The sequence below is a fragment of the Xyrauchen texanus genome, chromosome 20 (genome assembly GCF_025860055.1).
Source record: "Xyrauchen texanus isolate HMW12.3.18 chromosome 20, RBS_HiC_50CHRs, whole genome shotgun sequence".
Classification (NCBI taxonomy): Eukaryota; Metazoa; Chordata; class Actinopteri; order Cypriniformes; family Catostomidae; genus Xyrauchen; species Xyrauchen texanus.
In genome coordinates this window covers 23,647,015-23,672,228 of record NC_068295.1, presented here as the reverse complement: position 1 = coordinate 23,672,228, position 25,214 = coordinate 23,647,015, and the positions used below count along the sequence as shown (strand labels likewise).

The window sequence follows — 25,214 nt, the reverse complement described above, 5'->3', positions numbered from 1 at the left end:
TTTCTTTCCAAAAGCAATAACATCAATAAAATCATTTTGAATCTTCTCCAGTTTTTGCTGCTCCATAAAATTTCTAAATCGAAACCTGGGAAATGTACACATCTATGGAATAAACCCCTTTATTTATATACAGTATTTTACTTTTGACCAAAGAATGTTGGAAGGTTTCTTTGTTCATTGAAGGTAACTGTAATGTAACTAAAGTGTGATCTCTTGTCTGTCGATGGAACACGTTTCCATTTATTCTTCATTATCATGTGTTATATTTTCTAAATATCTCCAGATGCATTTCACAGACAACGTAGCTTTTTTGTCATAAATTGCTTGAAAGAACAAACGTATCACCTTTTTGGGGATGTACTAAATGTTAATATTCCAAAACATCCATCACACAATAAGTGGAATTATAATCAACTTTAGTGGTTTAAGGCATATGTACAGTTTCATACATACATAATCTTCACATTTGAAACTTCTAGTTGCTTTCACAAGTTAAAAGCGGGATTTTGAATAGTTCAAACTATTCAAGAAAAATGTCAGCATATTCAAGGTAAGTCAGTGAAGTACTCCAAAGTGAGTAGCATTCCAGTTCTGTACCAAGGTAATCCTACAAGTGTGTAATAACACCTAGATATTCTGTGCTATTTGATGTAAATCCAATTCAATCATACTTGAGCAGCACTGACAACAATTGTATTTCTTCTACTTATATACAGATTTTTCTACTTGTATTGAACCAGGGAAACAATTTTTTGAAATCCCTGTTTGTCAGTTTGTCTTGTTAAACAGGCACAAATGAATGTCTTTCAACTGAATTTGAAATGTCTTTTTAGGAAATAATAAATGTAGTAACCATGTTTGCTTTTGAAGAATGAATCCTATTCACCCTTTTATATATCAAAAGTATAATTCCAACTTGTGTAGGAAATTGTGTGCTAAAATAATCTAAACTGAAATAAGGCTACTTGCAGCCCAGAGTGAAGCATTCAGAGTCAATTTATAACCAATTTGTAAACTACAATTCATTTTTCTTTGGACACACTCGGTGTCAAACACTGAATTGGCCAACTGCACAAACATTGTAAAGCTGCCGTTAAATCTGCTCTGAGGCAATAGGCTTATTCGTGTGTGAAATGTAAACTTCAAACACAAAAAACAGGTGCACCCGATTTGGTCACTTTGTTATAGCTTGACACAATGTAGGACAGTGCAGTGTCGAAATTAAAGCTGATATTGGCTATTGTGATGGTGCACTGCTATTTCTGTCTTATGTGGCATTGGAGGAGCAGCGCTGCAGAAGCAGAGCGTGGCAGGTGTCGCAGACCCTCACAGGTTTGGGTGAAGCAGGGAGCGGCAGCTCGTTATCTGAGCAAGTGTTGCAGAAGATCTCCCCACAGTTCCTACAGTGATGCTGTTCAAACAAAGACAAGCAAGAGATCCTTTCAATTAAAGGGCCAGTTCTCTCTTTTTTTTGGTTTTGATTGGATTTTAAGTGAGTCAGTGGAATCTTTGCAACTCATCTAAACAGTTCTGGAGAATTATCATTTAGTTATTTTCTTAGGAGATAAGCAAATAATCCAGAGGTTTTATAGCAAGGTCTCTTTTATGGATACAGACCATCTCATGCCAAATGAGTCTTTAATTCAAGCATCATCTAATTCTCATCTGTTTTCCAGTGCAAAATCCAGTACTAGAACCATATTTTTGTCACTCAAAAATAGCTTTATTCAGAAATATGGGAGAATGGAGGGCAAGCTGTGATAAAGACAACATTGTATATTACAGAATGGCATTTTTGATTCTGACCTTTCTTCTTGAAATTGAAAATTCCTTCTCGCAAAGCTTGCAATGTGTAGCATCTTTGTCCTTTAGCCAAACCTGTCCACCCTAAAATATACTGTTTATTAATAATATATCCAATGTAAAAATGAACATGATAAAAGAGTCAACACACACATGGATTGATTTAACTTCGATAATTCCCTTATAAAAAAGCACTGAGGCGGTACCATGGTAAAGTGACAGAAACTAATGGTAATACCATGGTACATGTGAAAAAGACCAACCATGGAATTACCATTGTACAGAGTCCCTTAGAAGACAGGGCAAGCTTTCAGAATGAAATAATGTCAAATAATGTGGAATTGTTTTTCTCTCTGAATGTTTCCACGGACCCCCTATCACCCCCTTGCGGACCCCAGTTTGAAACCCATGGGGCTACATACTATCAATGGGGCTACATACTATCTATGGGGCTACATACTATCGTACCACGTAAAAAACCAACAACAACAAAAACATGGTAATACCTCTGTACTTTATGTTGGTGTTATCGTGAACAATTTTAAATGCAAACCTGAAGTGCCTTATTAGCTTCTTTTATATCTTCTATTTTCAACTTTGACCTGAAAAAGAAATGTTTTTATCAGTACAATAATAACATGAAGTATGGGGGGTACATTTAAACATTTCATACATACTCGCTGAGTTTGTAGCCCAGCTCTTCCAGTGCCTGCTCCTGCTCCTCACAAACTCCCTTCAGCTGCGTGTTCTCATCCTGCAACCTGTGAAACTCCTGAGAGGACATAAACACACGTAAGAGCCAATTGTAGGACTGTATTTTTCTTTTATTATAAGGGCTCATGCTAGCATTCTGACAAACAAAATTACATTTCATATTAAATGAACATTTTAGAATTATTTACTCACCCTCATGTTGTTATGGATTTGTTAACATGACCCTGCAAATTCTGTCTTCCGTGAAACATAAAATGTGAAATGTTAACAAATATCATGGCCACTCTTTTTCATATAATAATAAGTCAAGGATCAAGCTCCAAAATGAAAAAAAAAAGATGGTAATTTAACATAAAAAATTTTACAGACTCATTATTATCATAAAATTTATAGAAGTCATTATTCACTGAAATTCCTGCCCTCTGCTGTAGTCATGTTGGGAGTTTGACATCAACTGTTCTCATTCACTCATAATTAAAAAAAGAGCAGCCAGGATATTCTTCAAAAATACACCTTTTGTGTTCCACAGAAGAAAGAAAAGGGTTTGGAATGACTTATAAATGATGACATTTTTAGGTGAACCTTTCCTTTAAATGATATCAGTACCTAAGTCCCCAGACTTGCTGTGGACATTGTCATGTTTTCATCTTACTTTTTTAAGTCCGTTGATTTGTTGGGCCTCAGTGGTGAGCTGGGCAATGGTCTCTCGTTCTCTTTCTAATTCATTCTGTAAGGTCTGCCGCCATTCCCTCTCTATTTTTAAGTCTGTTTCCAGCTGCATCCTAAACAGATAAAAGTGTCACATAAATGTCCTTCCTTTTTTCACACCAGCATCTACATAAAATACATTTGTTGTGGTACAAATAAAAGAATGAAGTATAATTTACACCAGTGGCTCTCAACTTGATTTAAAAATATTTCAAATGAGTTAATAAACTATAATACAATAATCTAATTTGCAATTATAAATCTAAATATGCTAAAGAAACACTATTATGCTAACAATCAAGATGTACAACATGTAAACTGACATCATATTTCTTTTTTAATTAAAACATTTGGAGTCAAAAAGATTGAAAACCACTGGTAAACACTTCCCTAATTAGCATCATGCTCTATCCAAAATTAACCATATAAACATACATTCCATGTTGCAAAACCTACATTTGCTTCTCCCTCTGGGCTATCTGCTTTTGGAGACTGTCCGCTTTGTTAGTGAAGTCCTGCTTGAATTTGCGCACTCCGTCTTCGGCACTGGAACGTTCCCTCTCTGCGTCCTGCAATCTGGTGTAATTCAAACCAACTGGGTAAAACTACGGCTCTGAATGTGATGGAATGGGCGATAATGTATTGGAACATATGGGATACAAAATAAAGAGATGGCCATAATTCAACAGGCACAATAGAGTGGGAACAAATACAGAGCCAGATGACAGAAAAGATTTGCGCTGCAGAAAAAGCCAGAAAATTATAATGATTTGGATTTAAGCACCGGAACGTAGTCAGGGTAAACCATATTTACTTGACCACAAATGATAACGAGGCTGTGGGGATATAGCATGCGTTCAAAAGGTTGTATACTTTGGCATCAATCATTCCTCTGACGCAACATTGTATTATTTGGCAAACAATTGGGAAAATGATTTGATGCAACAGTACAACCTATTAAACAAACTGTGTCTACTCACAGACTTATTATCCTTTTCGCTAAAATGTTTACGCATACCAAGCTCTATATTGGGGTCAAGGTCACTTCGTTTTTTTTATTTGTTTCTGACAAATGACTCACTAAATAAACAGTTAAGAGTAGTTCAAAACATCAAATTTATTGAAGATTGTGATAAAAGACATAATATTAATGATTTTCTATTATTGTTAAATGTTACAGGTAAATTTTTATACTACAATACTACAAGAAAGAGATTTGTTGGGATCACTAAATATAGTATGTTTTAAAACAGTTACCATCATCAAATAAAACTCAAAAGAGCACTAATTAAGAGCGATTAAATTGTCACTCAAGATACCGCATTTCGCCACACAACTTGTGTTAAGCGACGAATAGCTAATTTATCTTTACATCAGAAGGAAATATCCTTGACAAGTTTGTACTGGTGCTCGGTATCTGTGCTAGCGCATTTGACAAATGACATAGCAAGAGTTCTTGTCTGGCTGAGTAAGTCTTTGTCGCTATTTGTTGATTGAGAAAAGCATGGAATTCGAGGAAGGGAGAATATGTGAAAAAAAGAAATGAAAAGGGGAACAAAAAGGGAAAGAGGATGTAAATATCAGTGAATTTCAATTTCAACCAAAAGCTTTAAGAATTTGTTAAGCAGTGCAGTCATAAAAACATCAGAAATACGATGGCAATAAATCAATGGAGAAGAAAGGGAAGGATGACTCATGTGGATATGACAGCTCTGAGAGCACCACATCACAACAAGAAATAACACAAATGGTAAAGGATGAGTGGTTAGATGAGAGCAAACCATACATTACATTCTTTCACTGCATCCTAACCAAATAATACATACTGTATATAATAAACTCAGCAAAAAAATAAATGTCCCTTTTTCAGGACACTGTATTTTAAAGATAATTTTGTAAAAATCCATATCAATTTACATATCATTATTGTAAAGGGTTTAAACAAAGATTTCCATGATTGTTCACTGAAGACATAAACAATCAATGAACAAGCACCTGTGGAACAGTCGTCAAGACACTAACAGCTTACAGATGATAGGCAATTAAGGTCACAGTTATAAAAACGTTTAGACACTAAAGAGACCTTTCTACTGACTCTGACGTGAATGTCATCTATGCTCATCTACGTGAATGTGCCTTAGGCATGCTGTATGGAGGCATGAGGACAGCAGATGTGGCCAGAGCAATATATTGTAAGGTCCATACTGTGAGACGCCTAAGACAGTTCTACAGGGAGACAGAAAGGACAGCTGATCAACCTCGCAGTGGCAGACCACGTGTAACAACACCTGCACAGGATCTGTACATCCGAATATCACACTTGCAGGACAGGTACAGGATGGCAACAACAACTGCCCGAGTTACACCAGGAGTGCACAATCCCTCCATCAGTGCTCTGACTGTGAGAGAGGCAGGATTGAGTGCTTGCAGACCTGTTGTAAGGCAGGTCCGTACCAGACATCACCGGCAACAATGTTGCTTATGGGCACAAACCCACCTTCGCTGGACTAGACAGGACTGGCAAAAAGTGCACTTCACTGACGAGTCGCGGTTTTGTCTCACCAGGGGTGATGGTCAGACTCGCATTTATCGACGAAGAAATGAGCGTTACACTGAGGCCTGTACTCTGGAGCGGGATCAATTTGGAGGTGGAGGGTTCATCATGGTCTGGGACAGTGTGTCACAGCATCATCGGACTGAGCTTGTTGTCATTGCTGGCAATCTCAATGCTGTGCGTTACAGGAAAGACATCCTCCCTCATGTGGTACCCTTCCTGCAGGCTCATCCTGACATGACCCTCTAGCATGACAATGCCACCAGCCATACTGCTCGCTCTGTGCGTGATTTCCTGCAAGACAGCAATGTCAGTGTTCTGCTATGGCCAGCAAAGAGCCAGGATCTCAATCCCATTGAGCATGCCTGGGACCTGTTGTATCGGAGGGTGAGGGCTAGTGCCATTCCCTCCAGAAATGTCCAGCAACGTGCAAGTGCCTTGGTGAAAAAGTGGGGTAACATCTCACAGCAAGAACAGGCAAATCTGGTGCAGTCCATGAGGAGGAGATGCACTGCAGTACTTAATGCAGCTGGTGGCCACACCAGATACTGACTGTTACTTTTGATTTTGACCCCCCCTTGTTCAGGGACACAACATTTATTTTAGTCACATGTCTGTGAAACTTGTTCAGTTTATGTTTTAGTTGTTGAATCTTTTTATGTTCATACAAATATTTACACGTTAAGTTTGCTGAAAATAAAAGCAGTTGAAAGTGAGAGGACATTTCTTTTTTGCTAAGTTTATTACAGTGGCAAGCAATTTGTCTGTTCATAATGAACGCAACACTGCGGCACAATGCAGCAACAGCCAATCAGACCATATTTGATGTTTAATGTACTGTTATGAGAAGATGGATTTGGACCAATTAAAGTTCACTGTGGGCGTGACTGCCCAGCAAAACACTTCAAAATTGCAAACTGTCCTGTTGCGGTTGGTTAGGACAAAAACATGAAATATAGCTTGTCACTCGTTGCTTTATTGTGATACATCTGGTTAGGACACGGTGTTAAAATGTATTCATGCAAAGTTCTTTTGCATGCTATCAAGTAGCTAGGCACTTCCTGACTCTCAGAAAACTGCTTCCATTCATAAAACAAAACCACTGGAAATTCTGATACATCAATGAACACTAAGTTGAATTTGTCTGCAAAAACAAACATCACATCCTAAGGTGCAATATACGGTATTTTGGAATAATCTACATTTTGCAATTAACCGTCTAAATTTAACAAACAAAACTTTCCTTTAACTTTGTATTGATCACAAATATTTCTGATATAAGGATATTAAAACACTTAAAAATACTATGCTACTGAATATAAGCTTGATATGCACTTCGGGAGTAGGAGTCGACTGAAGCTCAATGTATACATTGTTTTTTATGTCTATGCTAGCATATGTGTACAGGGCAAGTGACAAGATTTTGTGATATGCTGGGTATGCGAGCACTGTACGTGTGCAACTCGATTTAGCTAAACCATGTGCACTCTGTACACATAGTCTGCGTACGTGCCTAGTGCACACTACATGACTCAAGCTCGTGTCCTTTAATGTTTTGAGTTACAGACTGGCCTGCGATCGTGAGTCTCAGATCTCACAACCAATTGTCTTGTAGGGTGCGCACACCTGCGACATAAGCTATGACAAATTTCAAACCAGCTTGATATCTAGACTTCTTGTCGTAAGGTGTGCAAACTGTCCTGATGAGCGAGACACAGACAATGAGCCACAGCCAAATTAATATAGAGAGAGTGCAAGAGGAGAGCAAGGTTTAGTTGATATACATAGTCTGCAATCAGTCAAGTAGTGTGCACACCATAATGACAGAAAACAAAAGACGAAGGGCGCCGACTGTAAGTCATGTAGTGTGCGCTTGGCTTTAGTGGGTCCATAAGGTGGCAACACTCAGTGGATGTGCACGTCAAGAGCGTGTGTGAGGAGGTCAGGAGAAACCTGCAGCTGTTTAACTCGAGTCTAACAGACCTTTATTGGTTTAAACTACTGATGGGAAATAGACCATCATCTCATTGCAGTCGTAGTGTGCACGTGTCGACCGCCATGGTATGCGCGGATGGTCTAATGGAGTTTACTTACAGCGTTTGACTTTACGCATATGCTAGTGTACATGCAAAAAACTTTGGGCTTAAACATTTTACTTAATATGGTAAAAATAAAAATGATTAGTAATTGCTTCTCACCTTTGCTCTAGCTGTTTCATAGTTGCCGTTATTTGATTCGTCTTCTCCTCCAATCGTAAAATCATGTCATTTTTGTGTTTCATGCTGTCATCTGAAGACTGTTGATAATTACAGATTGTTTAATTAAAACATATTTTAATTTCACAATATGTAAATAGAATAAAAATATTTCTACCTGCATTTTTTGGTACATTTCCACATTAATGGCTTTAACCTCATCTAACTGGTGCCGAAGTCCAATCAAAGTGTCTTGTTTTTCATGGATGTCCTTTTCTAACAGTTTCATGGCCATCTCCATCTCCTGCTTCATGCTCACCTGTACAACCAGCTCATTCTCCACATCCTAGAACACACAGAGAGTTTCAAGAAATGGTTAAATACTAAAAACAGGTTTGACCTCTTAATTGTGCCAAGCATCTGAAAAGCAGGTACTTTTATGTGGGTGAGCACACACCTGCCTAAGCTGACACTCATCTTTAAGTTGCTGTCTTGCCTCGTTGTACATTTCATCAAGGCCCTGCCTTGACTGCTTGTACGTGTCCAGTTCACAGTTCAAATCTCCCTCTGCAAGCTGTTCAGAATGGAAAACATAATGCGTTAATATGTACTAGTGGTTTGACATTTTTATCACTACTGATCACAATTGTTACTAACTAAACAATCCTAGACAAAGCCTTATGAAATCTATTAGACAAGGGTGCATCTAGTAACTATATAATTAGACAATAGTAAATAAACTATACATAGTTACTGAGTGCAACATTGCTTTAAAGGAATAGTTCACCAAAAAATGTAAATTCTCATCATTTATTCACCCTCATGCCATCCTGGATGTGCGACTGTCAGTTGATGCACATATCAAATTCAAGGCTCTGATGCGGGCATACAAAACAGTCACTGGGTCTGCTCCAGCATACCTAAAATAATTTCTGCAGAGCTACACTCCTGCCAGAAGTCTGCGGTCGGCTAAGGAACGTCGCCTTGTTGTACCAACACAAAGAGGCACCAAAACACTTTCCCGGACTTTCAGTTTCCTCATACCATTGGTGGAATGCCCTTCCCAGCTCCATCCGTAAAGCTGACTCACTCTCTGCCTTCAAAAAACGACTTAAAACACATCTTTTCCATGAGCATTTAACCAGTCAAAAAAAAAAAAAAAAAAAAAAAGATTATTTTTGCACTTTAATCTATTTTGAATACTATTCTGTTGCTAGTGAAACTTTGTTGTATGGCACTTTTCGTACCACTGTCTCCTTAAGATTATTCACTTATGTTTTCCTCTATTGTAAGTCGCTTTGGATAAAAGCGTCTGCCAAATGAATAAATGTAAATGTGTATGACTTTCTTTCTTCAGCAAAACACAAATGAAGATTTTAAGTAGAATATCTCAGGTCTGTAGGTCCATGCAATGCAAGTGAAGAGATGCCAGAATTTAGAAGCTCCAAATATCACAGAAGTCAGCATACAAGTAATCCATAAGACTCCAGTCTTTTAATCCATGTCTTCAGAAGTGATATATTTTAGGTGTGGGTGAGAAACGGATCAATATTTAAGTAAATTTTTGCTATAAATTCTTCTCCCTGCTCAGTCAGTCTCCACTTTAACTTTCACATTCTTCTTGTGTTTTTGGTGATTCACCTTCTTCATGCATACGTCCCCTACTGGGCAGGAAGGAGAATTTTGACTTAAATGTTGATTTAACCCACACCTATCATATCACTTCTGAAGATATGGATTTAATCACTGGAGTCTTATGGATTGCTTTTATGTGCTTTTTGGAGCGTCAATATTTTGGCAGCCATTCACTTGCATTGTAAGGACCTACAGAGCTGAAATATTCTTGTAAATATGTTAACGTGTTCTGCAGAAGACAGAAAGTCATACAAATCTGGGATGGCATAAAGGTGAGTAAATGATGAGAGAATTTTCATTTTTGGGCAAACTATTCCTTTATTATAAAAGTTTTAATAAAAGGTGTGGATAAGGAACAAATCAATATTTAAGTCCTTTTTTACTATAAAGAGGAGAATTTATAGTAAAAAAGGACTTAAATATTGATCTGTTTCTCACCCACACCTATCATATTGCTTGTGAAGATATGGATTTAACCACTGGAGTCATATGAATTACTTTTATGCAGCCTTAATTTGCTTTTTGGCCTTCAAAGTTCTGGCCAGCATTCACTTGCATTGTATGGGCCTACAGAGCTGAGATATCTTCCTAAAATTGTTTGTGTTCTGCGGAAGAAAGAAAGTCATACACATCTGGGGTGGCATGAGGGTGAGGGAATGAGCGATTTTTCATTTTTGGCTGAACTATTCCCAACACATAATTTGTAAACACAAGTAGAACAGCATGGCTTGCATATTGATTATTAAATGCTACAATTATCAGAACATTACTATGGGGACACATATTATAGAGTTCAATTTAAATCTTAAAAAATGTTGTTTAAGTGCATGGAGGACTGTCTGATTTCATGATTAGACCTTATACACGGTAGTGCTTTCATTAATTATAAACAGGAATGACAATGAGGCTGTCAGGCATAGACTTGATCTTTTCAATAGGTTGTACTGTTGTTTAATATGTTTAGGATCGTTCCGCTGACAAAATATTGAAAAAATAGCTTTCCAAATTTCTGTTGACAAAAAACTCCAGAAAACATGAGTTGTAGAAAATACTTTATACAGAGTTAAACCGTGGATGCTCCTGAAGAGACGGTAAGTCTTTCCCTTATAGCCTTGTTTTCAATTCACATCAAAAAGCATACAGTAACTGGCGTTGGCAGCAATATGTTTAGAAACATAAAAAATACAATACCTCAAGACGCTGTTGTGCTTTCATTAGTATTACAGAATTTTCTGTCCTGAGTTGGTGGTTCTCTTCCTGTAGTTTAATTATATTGTTTTTTGCTATTGCCAGCTGTAATAAAAAAAGTCAACAAAAAGTTAGTGTAAGATATCTTTGTTCACTGGGTAATACTTATTCTTCTGAATTCTGAAAACAAACAGAACCTCTTCGATGAGTTTGGAGTTAGATTTTTCTAATGACTCCACACGTCCCTGTAAGCCTTGAACTGTGGAACTTTGACCAAAACAAAGGTTTAAGTTAACATCATAAACACTGTTTGCAACCCATTTTACTTCCATGATCTGACATATTTCTAATTCCACCAGGATATTCAAATGGAAAAAATTTATGATGGGACTTGTTTTTTTCCATTGGGAATTGATTGAATCATGAAAAATGGGCATTACATACTAGAATGGAGTCAGGTGGTTGGAGAGGAGGAGTACAAAAAGTAAGAGTAATTTGTGATGTCAGCCAAAAAGGAAAGTTGTTTCAGAGGCAGATCAAGTTAATACATTTGATTATTTAATTTTATTAATACTGTGCAGAAATAAAACCATGAACATGCATTTAGAAAGTAAATAGTGTTGAGTTTATTTTTTGAAAAACAGATTAATCCATATTATAGCCAATATTTTGCACTGGTTCACTCATTCTACAAACACCACAAATGCTTTAGAAAGAGCATGAACTTACTTCAGCTGCCTATTTAATTCTTCAACATAGTTCTTCTGATCCAAAATGGCTGCAATTTGTCCATTCCTATTCAAGACAAATGTATAATATATGCCATTAATAAAGAATTATAGATAATGGTGATTAGAATGATTTAATGCAATGTATTTTCCCACTTTACTGGTAAGGGATGAGCAGCCATTAAAATGTTCAATGTTCCAGCAAATGAAGTATGCTTTCTACCTTTCTTCACTTCTGTAGTCATCAATGTCATTCTTCAAGTGCATAGAGAAGTCTATTACACCGACCTGTGAATTCCAATACAAGGCATTAATAATATTCAAACAGAAATTACAAGCCAATTTCTTAAAAATGGGCAATACATCATTCATACTTGTGTATCAAGGTCTTCGCCCTTCACACATAAGTTGGCATCTATGACGTTAAGTCCCACCAGGAGACCAACGATAACCGCTCCCTCCTCCTCCAGCATCACTGCTGAACTCTCATAGAACTCGCTGCACATGCACATAAAAAAATAAAAATAATTAAAAAAAAAAATAAAAAAAAGAGTATGGGCGTTTATCATTGTTTAGATGCATCATAACAAATAAAAAACACACAATTGCCATGTTTCAGAAAGAGGGAAAACTTCTCAATCAGTTCAGTATGTCCCACAGCAATGTGGCACATATGGGTTACAAGATATCCCAAGGGAAACTACCACCACGTACGTTATGCTCTTTTGATAACAGCTACAGACAGGTGAATACTGCATCTGGCTGACTTAAAATGCTGAAGAGAACATTTTTCAACCTAACCTTCCCAAACATTTCCCTCAATCAAAATTATCGATTTGTGACTGCGTATTTGGATACTGCAACTCATGCTTTGATGCATGTAAGCCTGATCATGCACCACATGTGGACAAATTCACACCTCTCTCAATCACGCACCTTAATGGCAATATGAACGCTTCTTCATTGTTTTAACTGCCAAGCACTGGCTATATTATTTAATAGTCTAAAAACAAACCTCTTATGAATCTGCATGGTCTAAAACATCAATATTTTTGTAATATTGATCTGTCATTGTTTCACATTGAAATGGAATGTGTTGACTTCCTTTTGTAACAAAACTGAATTATGTTGCATTTGTTGTTTTTCTTAAGCACTAAAATGCCAACACTGATTTTAGAATGATATTACACCGAGTACGTTGTATTTCATTACTTTCAATGTTAAGTTAATATAAATATAAGTAAATGTTATTTATTTGAGCCTTTAAATTTGAGGCAGCAGCCAAAGAAGGACTTTTATTATAAGGCTGTATGTACATGATGCACAGCCTCTAGCAAGCACTACTCAGTGCACTCTGATCCTCTGATCCCCTTTGTTTTTTTAGCACTTCTCTAATCACTAATTGTCTGGCATAACTGTGGTGACAACGAACAAAATAATTCCAGAAGTTGAATGTAAAAAAAAAAACGAACCTAAGTATGTCTTTCCTGGTGATAAGGAGACGTAGGTAATCTGCCAGTTTCTTCTGCATTAGTGCCAGTCTCAGCCATGCTCTGGCTCTGCCCAGAGGCGTCCTACCAAACACATATATTTTCGTGGAAAAGTTTATTGTTACAGTTGGCAAAAATTACAATCAGACACACAGTACAACAGCAAAATTATGTATTCAAACGATCTACATAAACAAACATTTTTATATTGACCCACAGCTGTACAGACAGACAAGACAGTTACTGTAGATAGATAGATAGATAGATAGATAGATAGATAGATAGATAGATAGATAGACAGATAGATAGATAGATAGACAGACAGATAGATAGACAAGACAGGTACTACAGACAGACAGATATCAAGATAGACAGACAGGAACTGTAGATAGATAGACAGAGAGAAAGTGCGGGATATTAAATGAATTTTATTTTCCTTAAAAACTGTCAAAGAGGCAGAAAAAGACTATGATGCTAAAGTGTGTTTATCCAAACTGTGATTTGCATGTAGGGTTGCCACGGTGTTACTCGGTACAAGGGACAACACCGGTGAGAAATTTTATACCGGTGGAAATATTATGAATGGAACTTCCAATATCAATACAATAGCCTAATGAATAGAATATCCTTAAATAAAGAATAGTTTCCTAATGAAGAGTTTTTGACCCATGATAAATTATCCTAAATAACACATTGAAATACAAATGTTCATCACCAATTTATCAAATTACACAGGCAGAAAAGTACGCGCACTGACAGAAGATGTTTTTTGCAAGAATAGTATCGTCTATAAGAATGCTATAAATGATGTCAGAGAGGTGCTTTGAGTTCAGACCGCTTAATTTATTTCCAGAACAATGCTGCAGGGTCACTTTATATATAGCCTATAAATCTGTGATTAAATCATAAAATAATACAAAAACACATTCACCTCAAACCACGATTTATATTTAAGTGATTATCATCATTTTAATTATATTTACATTTATAATTGTTTTTAGTCTTCATTTATAGTAGTAATTTTATGCCTGTTGCCATAGACTGATTCTTGCGTGATGGTAAATGGAAAGGTGGTTATATGTTTTTTATATAACAAATTATATATAAATTATATATTAAATTAGGAAATATCTAGTTTAAATTTTATGTTTTTTAAATAAATGAATTAAATGATCAATGCAAAATCACTAAAGCAAAAATATACACTGATTACTCACACGGGGGTTGACAATGTAATTGTATATATATATATATATATATATATATATATATATATATATTTTTTTTTTATAAAAATATTATGCAAATATTTCTTGCATATCATCCAGCCCTAGGAGGAAACAAAACAAATAATATTTCACACAAATTCAAATTAATTAATGTTCCGAAGCAGCTAAACTGGGTCCTGGGATGAAAGGTAATAAAACACTAACCTTAAACCCGTAACAACCCACAACAAGAGACATATTTGCCCGGACAATTAAATACTCGACCCGTAGCCCATGATGGAGAGAATGCACAGATGAAATTGGTTTGTTTCCAAAGAGATGTTGCCCTTCACAACTGTTGAAAAGTCATCTTTCAAAAAGTTTAACAACACACATTTTAATTGCACTTAATGTTTTTCAGTTTCACTTGAATTTTTTTGTTAAAATAAATAAAAAAATATGTGTATTACCCCATAGTCCCACCTAGCGTCTAACCAGCGTTAATATCGGTTTGAACGTGATATCGTGGCAAGTCTATTTGCATGATTCTGGTATTTGGTTTTACACACAGTTGCAAGTTTCAGTTTTGTCAAGGAAATAAACCTGACATTTGCACTTCCCTATTCTGAAAAGCACATCTCTTAATGTATTGAGGCATAAATATGAGAAAGGTTTAAATGACAAGACTGCATTTATATTTGAAACTGGGGCTTCAGTGGACATAGAGATTGATCTGAAAATTAATAAGACAACAACTCTGAGAGGTGTTTTAATTCGTCAACAAAGTAAACAAATGGCAATGTCTTCGGCCCTGCACATACTTAAGGCCGGGAAGGTCTCGTACACTGGCTGCGATATCGCCTGCTTCTGGGCACAGCTTCTCAACCATCTCCAGAGGCCCCCACAAGGACTTGTTGTATCCAAGAAACGATTTCTTCACTGGGAGATGGAGACAAAAATGTTTGTTAAACAAATCAGGGCTGAGTTCAGACACACATGACATGCACATTTTGATGAAACACCAAGCATCCAAGAGACTATTCATATTTTGTGTCAAACCTGGACAAGAAATATGAATTATCTAATATACTTCACTTCTGAGAATGAGTTGCAAAACAAACATTTCCTCCTTTGTTTCCTATTATAGAGTCACATGGGATAATAGTTACTGCTATCTGTCTATCTATTGTGCCTATGAATAACACTCACATAGGCTTAAAGGAGATATTGTACATAAATGTATAGATGAGATTATTTAATAATAATAAAAAACAAAAAAATACTAAATCAGCTATTCTACCAAAAAGCAAGGAAAAACAAAAGAGCAGAAACTCTTGTGTAAATAATTGGTCAGCTGGTGGTTCTCTGTGGCTCTCTTTGGTGATGTGTGAGCATACCTTTGAGACCATGCTTCAGGCAGTGTTCCATGACAACAAAGAACTGTTGCAGAGGTGGATAATCAGAGTCCAGGGTTCGTCCAAAACTGAGAGCAGACTCAATTAGACCTTTGATGCTAAGTTTAGCCATATTTAGCAGGTTTGCTCGTTCCATAGCCATGGGATCTCGAAAAGCTAGAAGACAAAGAATTCATCCAAAACTTTGAATATATAGCATTAATGCCAAAATCAAGTCTGCACTTCAACCTCTGGTTGTTTTCTTAGGGCTATCATGTGACCAAATTGTGCATGGCTGACTTAACTAAAAAGCAATGTCATTTTTAACAAGCCCTTAAAGCACTCTTTACAACAACTGGCTTTAACCATATTGTCATTCATCAGTCCATAACAGAACCATTTCACGTTTCAATTTTGTGTTTCAACAACACCACTGAGGAATTACAGAAATGGTTACTTATGAGTTTTAGCTTCTCAGTGACATGTTGGACCCAGTTTCCCTCATCAGGCTTATCAAGAAATCCTATGCAAACATATTCACACATGCTGTCTAAACAAGCATACTCAGCTAATCTACTTCCCACCAACATTGGGAACTAACATCTCAGTGCCACTTCACTTGGTCTGGGTAAATGAATAATACTTCTGAATGATTAATGCAAAAAAAAGAAAAAAAAAATCTACAAACTTCAAAAGTTTGTACATATTGATAATTAAATCACCTATCTCCTTTCCCTTCAATAACCACCAATTTTGTATTACATAAATTTACTATAGATAATTTAAAGGTGAACTCAGTAACTTTTGTCTTTATGTTATCTTGAACTTGACACTGACATCTAGCGGCTTGGATGCAGCATCATTTCAAATCAACAGTTTTCAGTTTCAGATGCCATTGTAGAAATGTAGTTTTCAAAGTCAGCCATGATTACTTTTATCAATGAGTGAAAGTGTCAAATAACAGGACGGTTACTGAGATTAAGTGAGTAGTATTCGGCTGGTCATGTGATTTTAAAATGGCTGACCCAATGTGTGGACCCTCTCCATGTAGAACAGCTTTTATATGACTGGAGTCTTCATTTTAATGTGAGAGGTCATGATATAAACACTGCCTGGCCAAAAAAAAAAAGTTGCCGTTTGGATTTAAATAAGCAGATACTTAAGAGCCCATAATTGGATCATTGTTGCAGTGATTAATATGTTTCAGCCGGCAACATTTAACCTCAACTGATGCAGTGTGTAGCTTCTCATTTCTAAAACAATAATGTCGGAAGACGTATCCCGTGGTTGTGGAAAAGATGTTACTGTCTTTCAGAAGGGGCACATGTTTGGCCTGCATCAAGCAAAGGAGATTGCTGAAATCACTGGAATTGGGTTAAGAACTGTCCAACGCATTATTAAAACCTGGAAGGATAGTGGTGAACCACTTGTTAGTGATGCTAATCAGAAAAAAAAAACTTCAATTTGCTAGGCAGCATAAAGATTGGACTATGGAGCAATGGAAAAAGGTAATGTGGTCTGATGAGTCCAGATTACCCTATTCCAAAGTGATGGGCACATCAAGGTAAGAAAGGAAGCGCATGAAGTGATGCACCCATCATGCATAGTTGCTCACTGTATAAGACTCTGGAGGCAGTGTTATGATCTGAGTTGCTTCAAATGGTCAGGTCTAGGCTCAGCAGCATTATGCAGCAATAAATGCTGAATGACTACTTGAATGTACTAAACGAACAGGTTGTTCCATCAATGGATTTTTTCTTTCCTGATGGCACAGGCATATTCCAGGACAACAATATGAAGGTTCATTGGGCTCAAATTGTGAATGTGCTTCAGGGAGCATGAGAAATCATTTTCACACATGAATTGGCCACCACAGAGTCTTGACCTTAACCCCACTGAAAGTACTTGGGACATACTGGAGATTTTACGAAATGGTTTGGCTATCCCATTATCTATAAAAGATCTCTGCCAAAACTTAATGCAACTCTGGATGGAAATAAATGTTGTGACGTTGCATTAGGTTGTCGAAACAATGCCACAATGAATGTGAGCTGTAATCAAAGCTAAAGGCAGTCCAACGAAATATAAGTCTATGCAATATACTCTGTGACTACGCATGCCCAGCCCCCAATCAGATGAGGAGAGGGATAAATGTGGCAGAATGCGGCAGTTCGGGAGAAAAAGAGCAACTTGCAGCTGCAGAGTGCGTGTTTGTTTCTACTGAATAGCCCGGCCCCGCCCTCCTCGTCTGTATATAGTGTGTATATAGCAAAATTACAATTAATGTCTTTAAGACTGTTACGGTTAAAGGATGCAAGGAATAGGCGGGAACCGGCAGAACATTCAACATAACTTTAATGACGCAACTGAACTTAAAACAACATAAAACAAACATTAACACACACAACGCAGCCGCATGTCTCTCTCTCTCTCTCTCTCAAACTGGCACCTCCGGCTCCCCTTTATCTCCCTCTCCCGCTGATTAGTTGACTCAGCGCCAGCCTAGTCACGCCCTCCTCCTTGTCACAAAGAGTTACATTTTTTAAATATGGGTAAATTCTTTCCCTGCCACAGAGTCTTGCCGCCACCACCATAGGCAGCTCTCACTCAACCTGCCACAACCACAGGCAGCTCTCACTTCACCTGCCACCGCCACAGGCAGCTCTCACTTGAACTGTCACCATCACAGGCAGCTCTCACTTGAACTGTCACCATCACAGGCAGCTCTCACTTGAACTGTCACCATCACAGGCAGCTCTCACTTGACCTGTCACCGTTACAAGGAGCTCTCACTCAACCCTTCACCTTAACAGGCAGCTCTCACTCGACCTGTCACGGTTAAAGGCAGCTCTCACTTGACCGGTCACCACCTGTCACATGCGCAGTCACAGTCATAAATGTCTCCCTCGTGATCCATCACCGTTTTTTGAGTCTCTCTCACAATCTTTCACCGTTAATATATATATATATATATATATATACACACACACACACACACAATTTGTTTATGTACATACATACAATTATACAACTTGCTACAACCTCACAATGTAAAGCTAGCATCACTGCTTCAAGCTTTTCAGCTGCAAACATTGCCGTTACAATATATCCAAATGCACAGCTGCAATTGTATCATCTCTATAGTAACAGTAAGTGTCTCTGCCTCGTCTCCTCCACGCTTTGCGTTCACTATCAAATTCCTTATCTAAACTTTCCGCTCACTGCCTTACGTGCTGCGAACACCATCTGTGACGCATCGACAGCGAGACACAACTAACTGTGACGCATAGAGAGGGAGATGCAAATGACTGTGACGCATAGAGAGGGAGACGCAAATGACTGTGACGCATAGAGAGGGAGACGCAAATGACTGTGATGCATAAGAACAATGCCTTACTTTTGTTTATTTTTATTTATTTATTTTTTCATTGTCAATCTGCATTGTGTTGATGCCTTGCCTGTTGTTGTTGTTGTTGTCTCCACGAGAGTTTGTAATAAACATTTAAAAAAAAAAAAATAAATAAAATAAAATAAAATAGAGTGGGAGACGGAAATAACTGTGAGGCATCAAGAGGGAGACGCAAAAGAAGGACATGCAACTAACTGTGACATCGAGAGGGAGACGCAAAGAACAGCGTTGAGTCGTGTGAGAACTACCAGTGGCAGAAAATGTTTACCCCCTCTCAATTTTTTAATGAGGAAAAAATTCATGAGTGCACCTTTAAAGGCCGTTTACACCGAACGCGTTTTTCAATTGTTTGCCATATAAACATGCGCTAGACAGATGTTATTGACCGTGTGAAGTTATAAAGAACGTTAACTGTTGAACTGTTGTGTCTAGAGACACCTGCGTTGCGTTTTACTCCATTTGTGACGCTGTCTAACTTTTTTTTAACACAATATGCGCTCGATGTGAACGGCCCCTTAAGCTACTTGTCAATGGCATCAGTTAGGCCAGTTGTTAAAGGGAGAGGAAACAAGTGTCACGTGTTATCATGACAACCTGGAGGGATACTGATTTGACTGACAAGCCTACCTCATAATTAAAATACATAGCATTGCAACTGTGTAAAAAATAGGTATGATGTTGTGCTAGCTAAGTGCTGTTAACGTTCCAACAATGGATATACATTACAATGCATTCTATATGACATCATGCTGTTATGACATCATTCAGAACACGTACATCTGAACAACTGATCCCTATAGCCATCAATGACTTTATAATAGTATCATTATCAGTAACCTACCCTTAGCACCCCATTCCTCGGAAAAGGGTGACGTTTTCGGCTCTATCATTTTGGGCAGAACGTGAATGCCGCCCGAGAATGTTTCTGACGCTTTTCTAGCTAAAGCGAATATGGGCGCCTGCCATCTCCCGTCTCCAGATTTCATGGCACTGCTGCTCGCTTTCTCGCTTGCCGCTTTATCCTCCTGCAGTCTGAGAATACCGAACACTTGCGCTCTCTCTTTGTTGCTCTCAGCTGCTTCTGCCAACACAAGGTCCTGCTCTGCAGAAGTCGCCATCATAGTGAAAATCATGCAGTTTAGGATTCACCTATCAACCGCGGTGGCAGTGTGTATGTAGAACGGCATTGATAATGAATCACCGACGCGATTGAAGCGCTTCTCTCTAAGATAACAGAGTTAAGTTGAGGCTTGCCCCTGAGGCGACGTGTGTATTCCATTCATATGAGCATCCAATCTTTGCAGAATGCAAGGCCGGATTCTAGTTTTGTTTACACCCGAGCACTCCTGCACGATTTCGTCTGCAGCAAAGGGGTGGTGTCAAAACGCTATAAAGACGTAATTTAGTGGAAGAGTATGGATATACTACCCTCTACTGCTTATGTGGAAGATTGTATAAACCTTGATATAATTTTGACAAAATACAAGAACCAGTGATTGGAACCGTTTAACATAATTAATTTTTCATATATATATATATATATATATATATATATATATATATATATATATATATACACACACAGTGCATTCAGAAATATTCACAGCGCTTCACTTTTTCCAAAATGTATTAAATTAATTATTTTCCTCAAAATTCTACAAATAATACCCCATAATGACAACATGAAAGAATTTTTTTTGAAATCTTTGAAAATGTATTAAAAATTAAAAAAATCACATGTACATAAGTATTCACAGCCTTTGCCATGACACTCAAAATGTTTCTACAACTTGATTGGAGTCCACCTGTGGTAAATTCAGTTGATTGGACATGATTTGGAAAGGCACACACCTGTCTATAAGGTCCCACAGTTAACAGTGCATGTTAACAGAGCACAAACCAAGCCATGACGTCCAAGGAATTGTCTGTAGACCGCTGAGACAGGATTGTATTGAGGCACAGATCTGGCGAAGGGTACATAAACATTTCTACATCATTGAAGGTCCCAATGAGCACAGTGGCCTCCATCATCCATAAATGGACTCTTCATAGAGCTGGCTGCCTGCCCAAACTGAGTGATCGGAGGAGAAGGGCCTTAGTCAGGGAGGTGACCAAGAACCCGATGGTCACTCTGACAGAGCTCTAGCGTTTCTCTGTGGAGGAGAACCTTCCAGAAGAACAACCATCTCTGTAGCACTCCACCAATCAGGCCTGTATGGTAGAGTGGCGAGACGGAAGACACTCCTCAGTAAAAGGGACATGACAGCCCGCCTGGAGTTTGCCAAAAGGCACCTGAAGGACTCTCAGGCCATGAGAAACAAAATTTTCTGGTCTGATGAAACAATGATTGAACTCTTTGGCCTGAATAGCAAGCGTCATGTCTGGAGGAAACCTGGCACCGCTCATCACCTGCCCAATACCATCCCTCCATTGAAGCATGGTGGTGGCAGCATCATGCTGTGGAGATGTTTTTCAGCAGCAGGAACTGGGAGACTAGTCTGGATCAAGGGAATGATGAATGCAGAAATGTACAGAGACATGATGAAAACCTGCTCCAGAGCACTCTGGACCTCCGACTGTAATGAAGGTTCATCTTCCAACAGGACAACGACCCTAAGCACACAGCCAAGATAACAAAGGAGTGGCCTCGGGACAACTCCGTGAATGTCCTTGAGAGGCCCAGCCAGAGCCCAGACTTGAACCCGATAGAACATCTCTGGAGAGATCTGAAAATGGCTGTGCACCGAAGCTCCCCATCCAACCTGATGGAGCTTGAGAGGTCCTGAAAGAAGAATGTGAGAAACTGCCCAAAAATAGGTGTGCCAAACTTGTAGCATCATACACAAAGACTTGAGGCTGTAATTGGTGCCAAATTTGCTTCAAAGTATTGAGCAAAGGCTGTGAATGTGTATGTACATGTGAATTAACAAAAAAGAAATTTATTAAAATAAATTTACAAAGATTTCAAACAAACGTCTTTCATGTTGTCATTATGGGGTATTGCTTGTAGAATTTTGAGGGAAATAATGAATTTGATCCATTTGGGAATGAGGCTGTAACATAACAAAAAGTGAAGTGCTGTGAATACTTTCCGGATGCACTGTATATGTATAATTGTTATTGTATATGTTGAAACAAACATTTAACCAAAATAAATAAGTGCCTTGAACTTATTGTTCATTGCTAGTTCATGTTACCTAATATAGTTAACTAATGTTATCCAAGAGTGCTGATATGCCGTCCAACAGCACTGGTAACTTGACTACGTGTATCACTCCGCTTCTCCGGACACTGCTTCCAAATAGTGCTGGGGATTTTGATTCATTGCTCATTTTGACTTCATTTACTGATTCCAAATGTATCTCTTGTGTCCTAAAATGACAAAGAACACAGACTATACCACACATCCAGTAATGCCTGCACTGGATCACAAAGTGATTCTTTTGGCTTAGAGAAATTACAATTCTACGCAATTGCTGTATAATTCATGTTGTCTTAACTATGTAAATAAGACAAAGAATAACTTTTTAAATAGTCACATTTCATATTATTAAACCGAAGATCTAAATGGTAAAATTAAAAATGTATCTGTTCTGTTTTCTTCAGTTAGCTCACAAGCTAACCGGTTGGCCTGTTAGATTAAGGCCTGGGTATACTTTGTTTTTCCACATTCTGGATCAGATCTCACCTGGTCGACCGCGTTGCCTTTCGAAGTATACTCTTCTGACTGCAAATTAATATGAACGTGCTCGACGCATGCCCACTACAACTGCTTTGTGATACTCCGTTAGTATAGTAAATGGCTGGCGCATGCGGCGACTATGCTCACAGACGAGGACCGCGCCCTGTGTCGAGAAAATTTGGGCCTGTGCGGACTGTGCTGATGACGAAATTGGTGTCACGGATGCGGCGTTCAGAGCGACCAGTAACACAGACAACCGAAGTATACTTTGGCCTTTAGCATACCGTTAGCCGATTAGCGTCTTTTATGTTATGAGTGAGTCTTTCAATCATTGACTGACTCGAAAAATTTGTCATTTACCACTGGAACAATGGAAGTGAATTGTTCAGTAAAAAAATCCTAAAAACACTGATTCGTTCGAAACAGAGGATTAAGGTCAGTGCAGAGAGCAAAGTTGAGCTTGATGCTATGGCTTCTTTTGGAACAATTTTTGCAGCGGTGAGGAGTGTGACAAGGAGGAGGGTGTGGCCGAGCCGTGAGGGTGCACTTCCAGCACTGATTCAGCTAATCAGCGGGAGAGATTGATAAAGGGTAGCCGGAGATGCTAGATCAGGAGAGAGGGAGACACACGTAATTTATGATGTTTTAATTTAATTTCTGTCATTAAAGTTTACGTCGACTTTTCTGCTGGTTCCCTCCTCCTCCTTGCCCATCCTGAACACTTTATAGTTAGTAAACAATTTTATCACACTAAAATTATGTTAACATGCATATTGTTTATTTCTTGTTTACGGATTGGCCACAATTCACTTTTATTGTAAGTGCCTCACTATAACCCAGTTTTTTTTTTAAAAAGAGGGACAAATCAAAATATTATTTTGTGGTAATCAACATTACGCCTCAAATGCCATCAATTGAGCTTAACTTGTATTGAACCCGAAACATTCATTTAATTAATGAACACAAGCTAACCCTAACCCTAACCGAGGCATTTAAGATTTCTCTAACACCACATGCACTTCAGGAACATGAACCCTAAAAACTGATGAAAACCACAGAACTGGTGCTGAGTCAGAATTAAACTCCTAGTCTATGAGTGTCATCAGACTGTGCTAGTTTAGCCAAGTGTAGGTTTCCAGTCTCAAACAGGTATGACTTACAAGGATAGTAAGTTCTGAAGTCTTACCTTGACTGTAGGCCAGACGCTCCATACTTTCGCTGTGGGTGATGCCCCATCGATGAAGGCTCTGAGGGGAATACATGACTACAGCTCACCACAACCCCTTTCACTGGTATGATTATCTTTGTGTTCCTCAGTGAGCTCTTACTTCCTGGTTCCTCTACACACAAACAGACAACCATACTTTGTTATCATCACATGATTAATATACAGTACAAGCATAACTTAATTATTTTAAAGGAACTAATAACCTACCTTCATTTATTATGAATGAAGGTAGGTGCTGAATTTTGCTGCAGAAAAACTTGATAATATTTAAAATGACCAAAATCCAGCACTTAATTTTAATCACAAACTCAACATCATGTTTCTGCTGTTTTCTGGTGATCTGTACTCAGGATCTGACTCTGATTTCCTGCCTGTTGGACAATCACTCACATGGAAGGAGATTTACACACATTCAGGCTGAACAGGAAAAAAACACCTTAGGATTTTAGTGCGATAAACTATGCAGTAAACATTCAGAAATAATCACAATTAAAAGAGCGTATTCCTTTTCATTTTGGTTAACACTGTTCTTCTCTAAAATCTAATTGAATCTCACAGTGATGCTGAGCAAAATAGTACACTTACCCCTGTGCCGGTGTGCTGCTGGTACTATTGGGCTGGGCCAGTGACCAAAGCTGATTAGTCGAGGGAGAACCATTTGCTGCATTAGCAGCTAGTGGGGAGGAGATGTCTCGTGCTGGAACAGCAGGGTGCATTGGGTGCGGGGCAGCAGAGGCGGTCAAACTAAAGGGGTGGGACATGTGGGCAGACTGGTCAGCCAATAAATGTGGAGCTGCTGGCAACTCAGGAAGTGGGATTCTAAATGATACTGCACTGCCAGGATATGAATGGTCAGGCTAAGAGGTGAAAGAGTGCTGACCACATGAACATTCGTGTGACATGCATAGAATTGAGGATTATGCATAATCCATTATAGCATATTGCAACAATGTTTCTTTGTATGGTGTATGCATATTGTATAATGCATTAGCATTACATAGGAAATAATATGAATAAAAGAAACCTTTTATTTGCAAATAATGTATATTACAATGTATCAAGTATATTTAAATGATCTAAAAACCCATATAGGGAGGTATTTCCACTAGGACTATACAATGTGTATTCAGCACTGTTTCTTTTGGTTCTGACCGATTGGTTTAGTCAAGATGATCCTGCAGGCCAACTGGTTGGTCTTATACACATTGATCAGATATTATACCAGTACACTATGGCCACCAAACTCAAACTTATTTGCATTCATACAGTACTTATTGA

At 38.1% G+C, this 25,214-nt stretch overlaps 1 protein-coding gene across 5 annotated transcripts; it reads right to left on the bottom strand.

Annotated features, from left to right (window-relative positions):
- Positions 1-119: 119 nt before the first annotated feature.
- On the bottom strand, positions 120-24,606 carry rufy2 (RUN and FYVE domain containing 2). Of its 5 annotated transcripts, XM_052150705.1 has the most exons (20): positions 24,522-24,606; positions 24,144-24,181; positions 23,895-24,048; positions 15,621-15,794; positions 15,045-15,162; positions 12,998-13,099; positions 11,900-12,023; positions 11,749-11,813; positions 11,527-11,592; positions 10,995-11,064; positions 10,801-10,902; positions 8,432-8,548; positions 8,153-8,320; positions 7,978-8,075; positions 3,682-3,801; positions 3,170-3,299; positions 2,481-2,575; positions 2,357-2,405; positions 1,807-1,887; positions 120-1,411 (listed from the first exon to the last, which is right to left on the bottom strand). In XM_052150705.1, exons 3-20 carry the CDS (start codon positions 23,968-23,970, stop codon positions 1,268-1,270), a joined length of 1,899 nt encoding a protein of 632 aa, XP_052006665.1. In that variant the 5' UTR covers positions 23,971-24,048; positions 24,144-24,181; positions 24,522-24,606; the 3' UTR covers positions 120-1,267. The 5 variants fall into 5 exon arrangements, with proteins under 5 accessions (XP_052006665.1, XP_052006666.1, XP_052006667.1 ...); XM_052150706.1 differs by lacking the exons at positions 23,895-24,048; positions 24,144-24,181; positions 24,522-24,606 and adding exons at positions 22,224-22,398; positions 22,715-22,875; XM_052150707.1 differs by lacking the exons at positions 23,895-24,048; positions 24,144-24,181; positions 24,522-24,606 and adding an exon at positions 22,715-22,865.
- Between the last annotated feature and the right edge of the window lie 608 nt (positions 24,607-25,214).

Excerpts from the sequence above, each read along its gene's own strand:
- rufy2 (XM_052150704.1), bottom strand. The coding sequence starts at position 20,159 with ATGATTTTCACTATGATGGCGACTTCTGCAGAGCAGGACCTTGTGTTG. Across the intron at positions 15,795-19,867 it reads CGAGGAATGGGGTGCTAAGG|CTTTTCGAGATCCCATGGCT; the intron begins GTAGGTTACTGA and ends TTTGTCTTCTAG. Across the intron at positions 2,576-3,169 it reads AAATCAACGGACTTAAAAAA|GAGTTTCACAGGTTGCAGGA; the intron begins GTAAGATGAAAA and ends ATGTCCTCTCAG.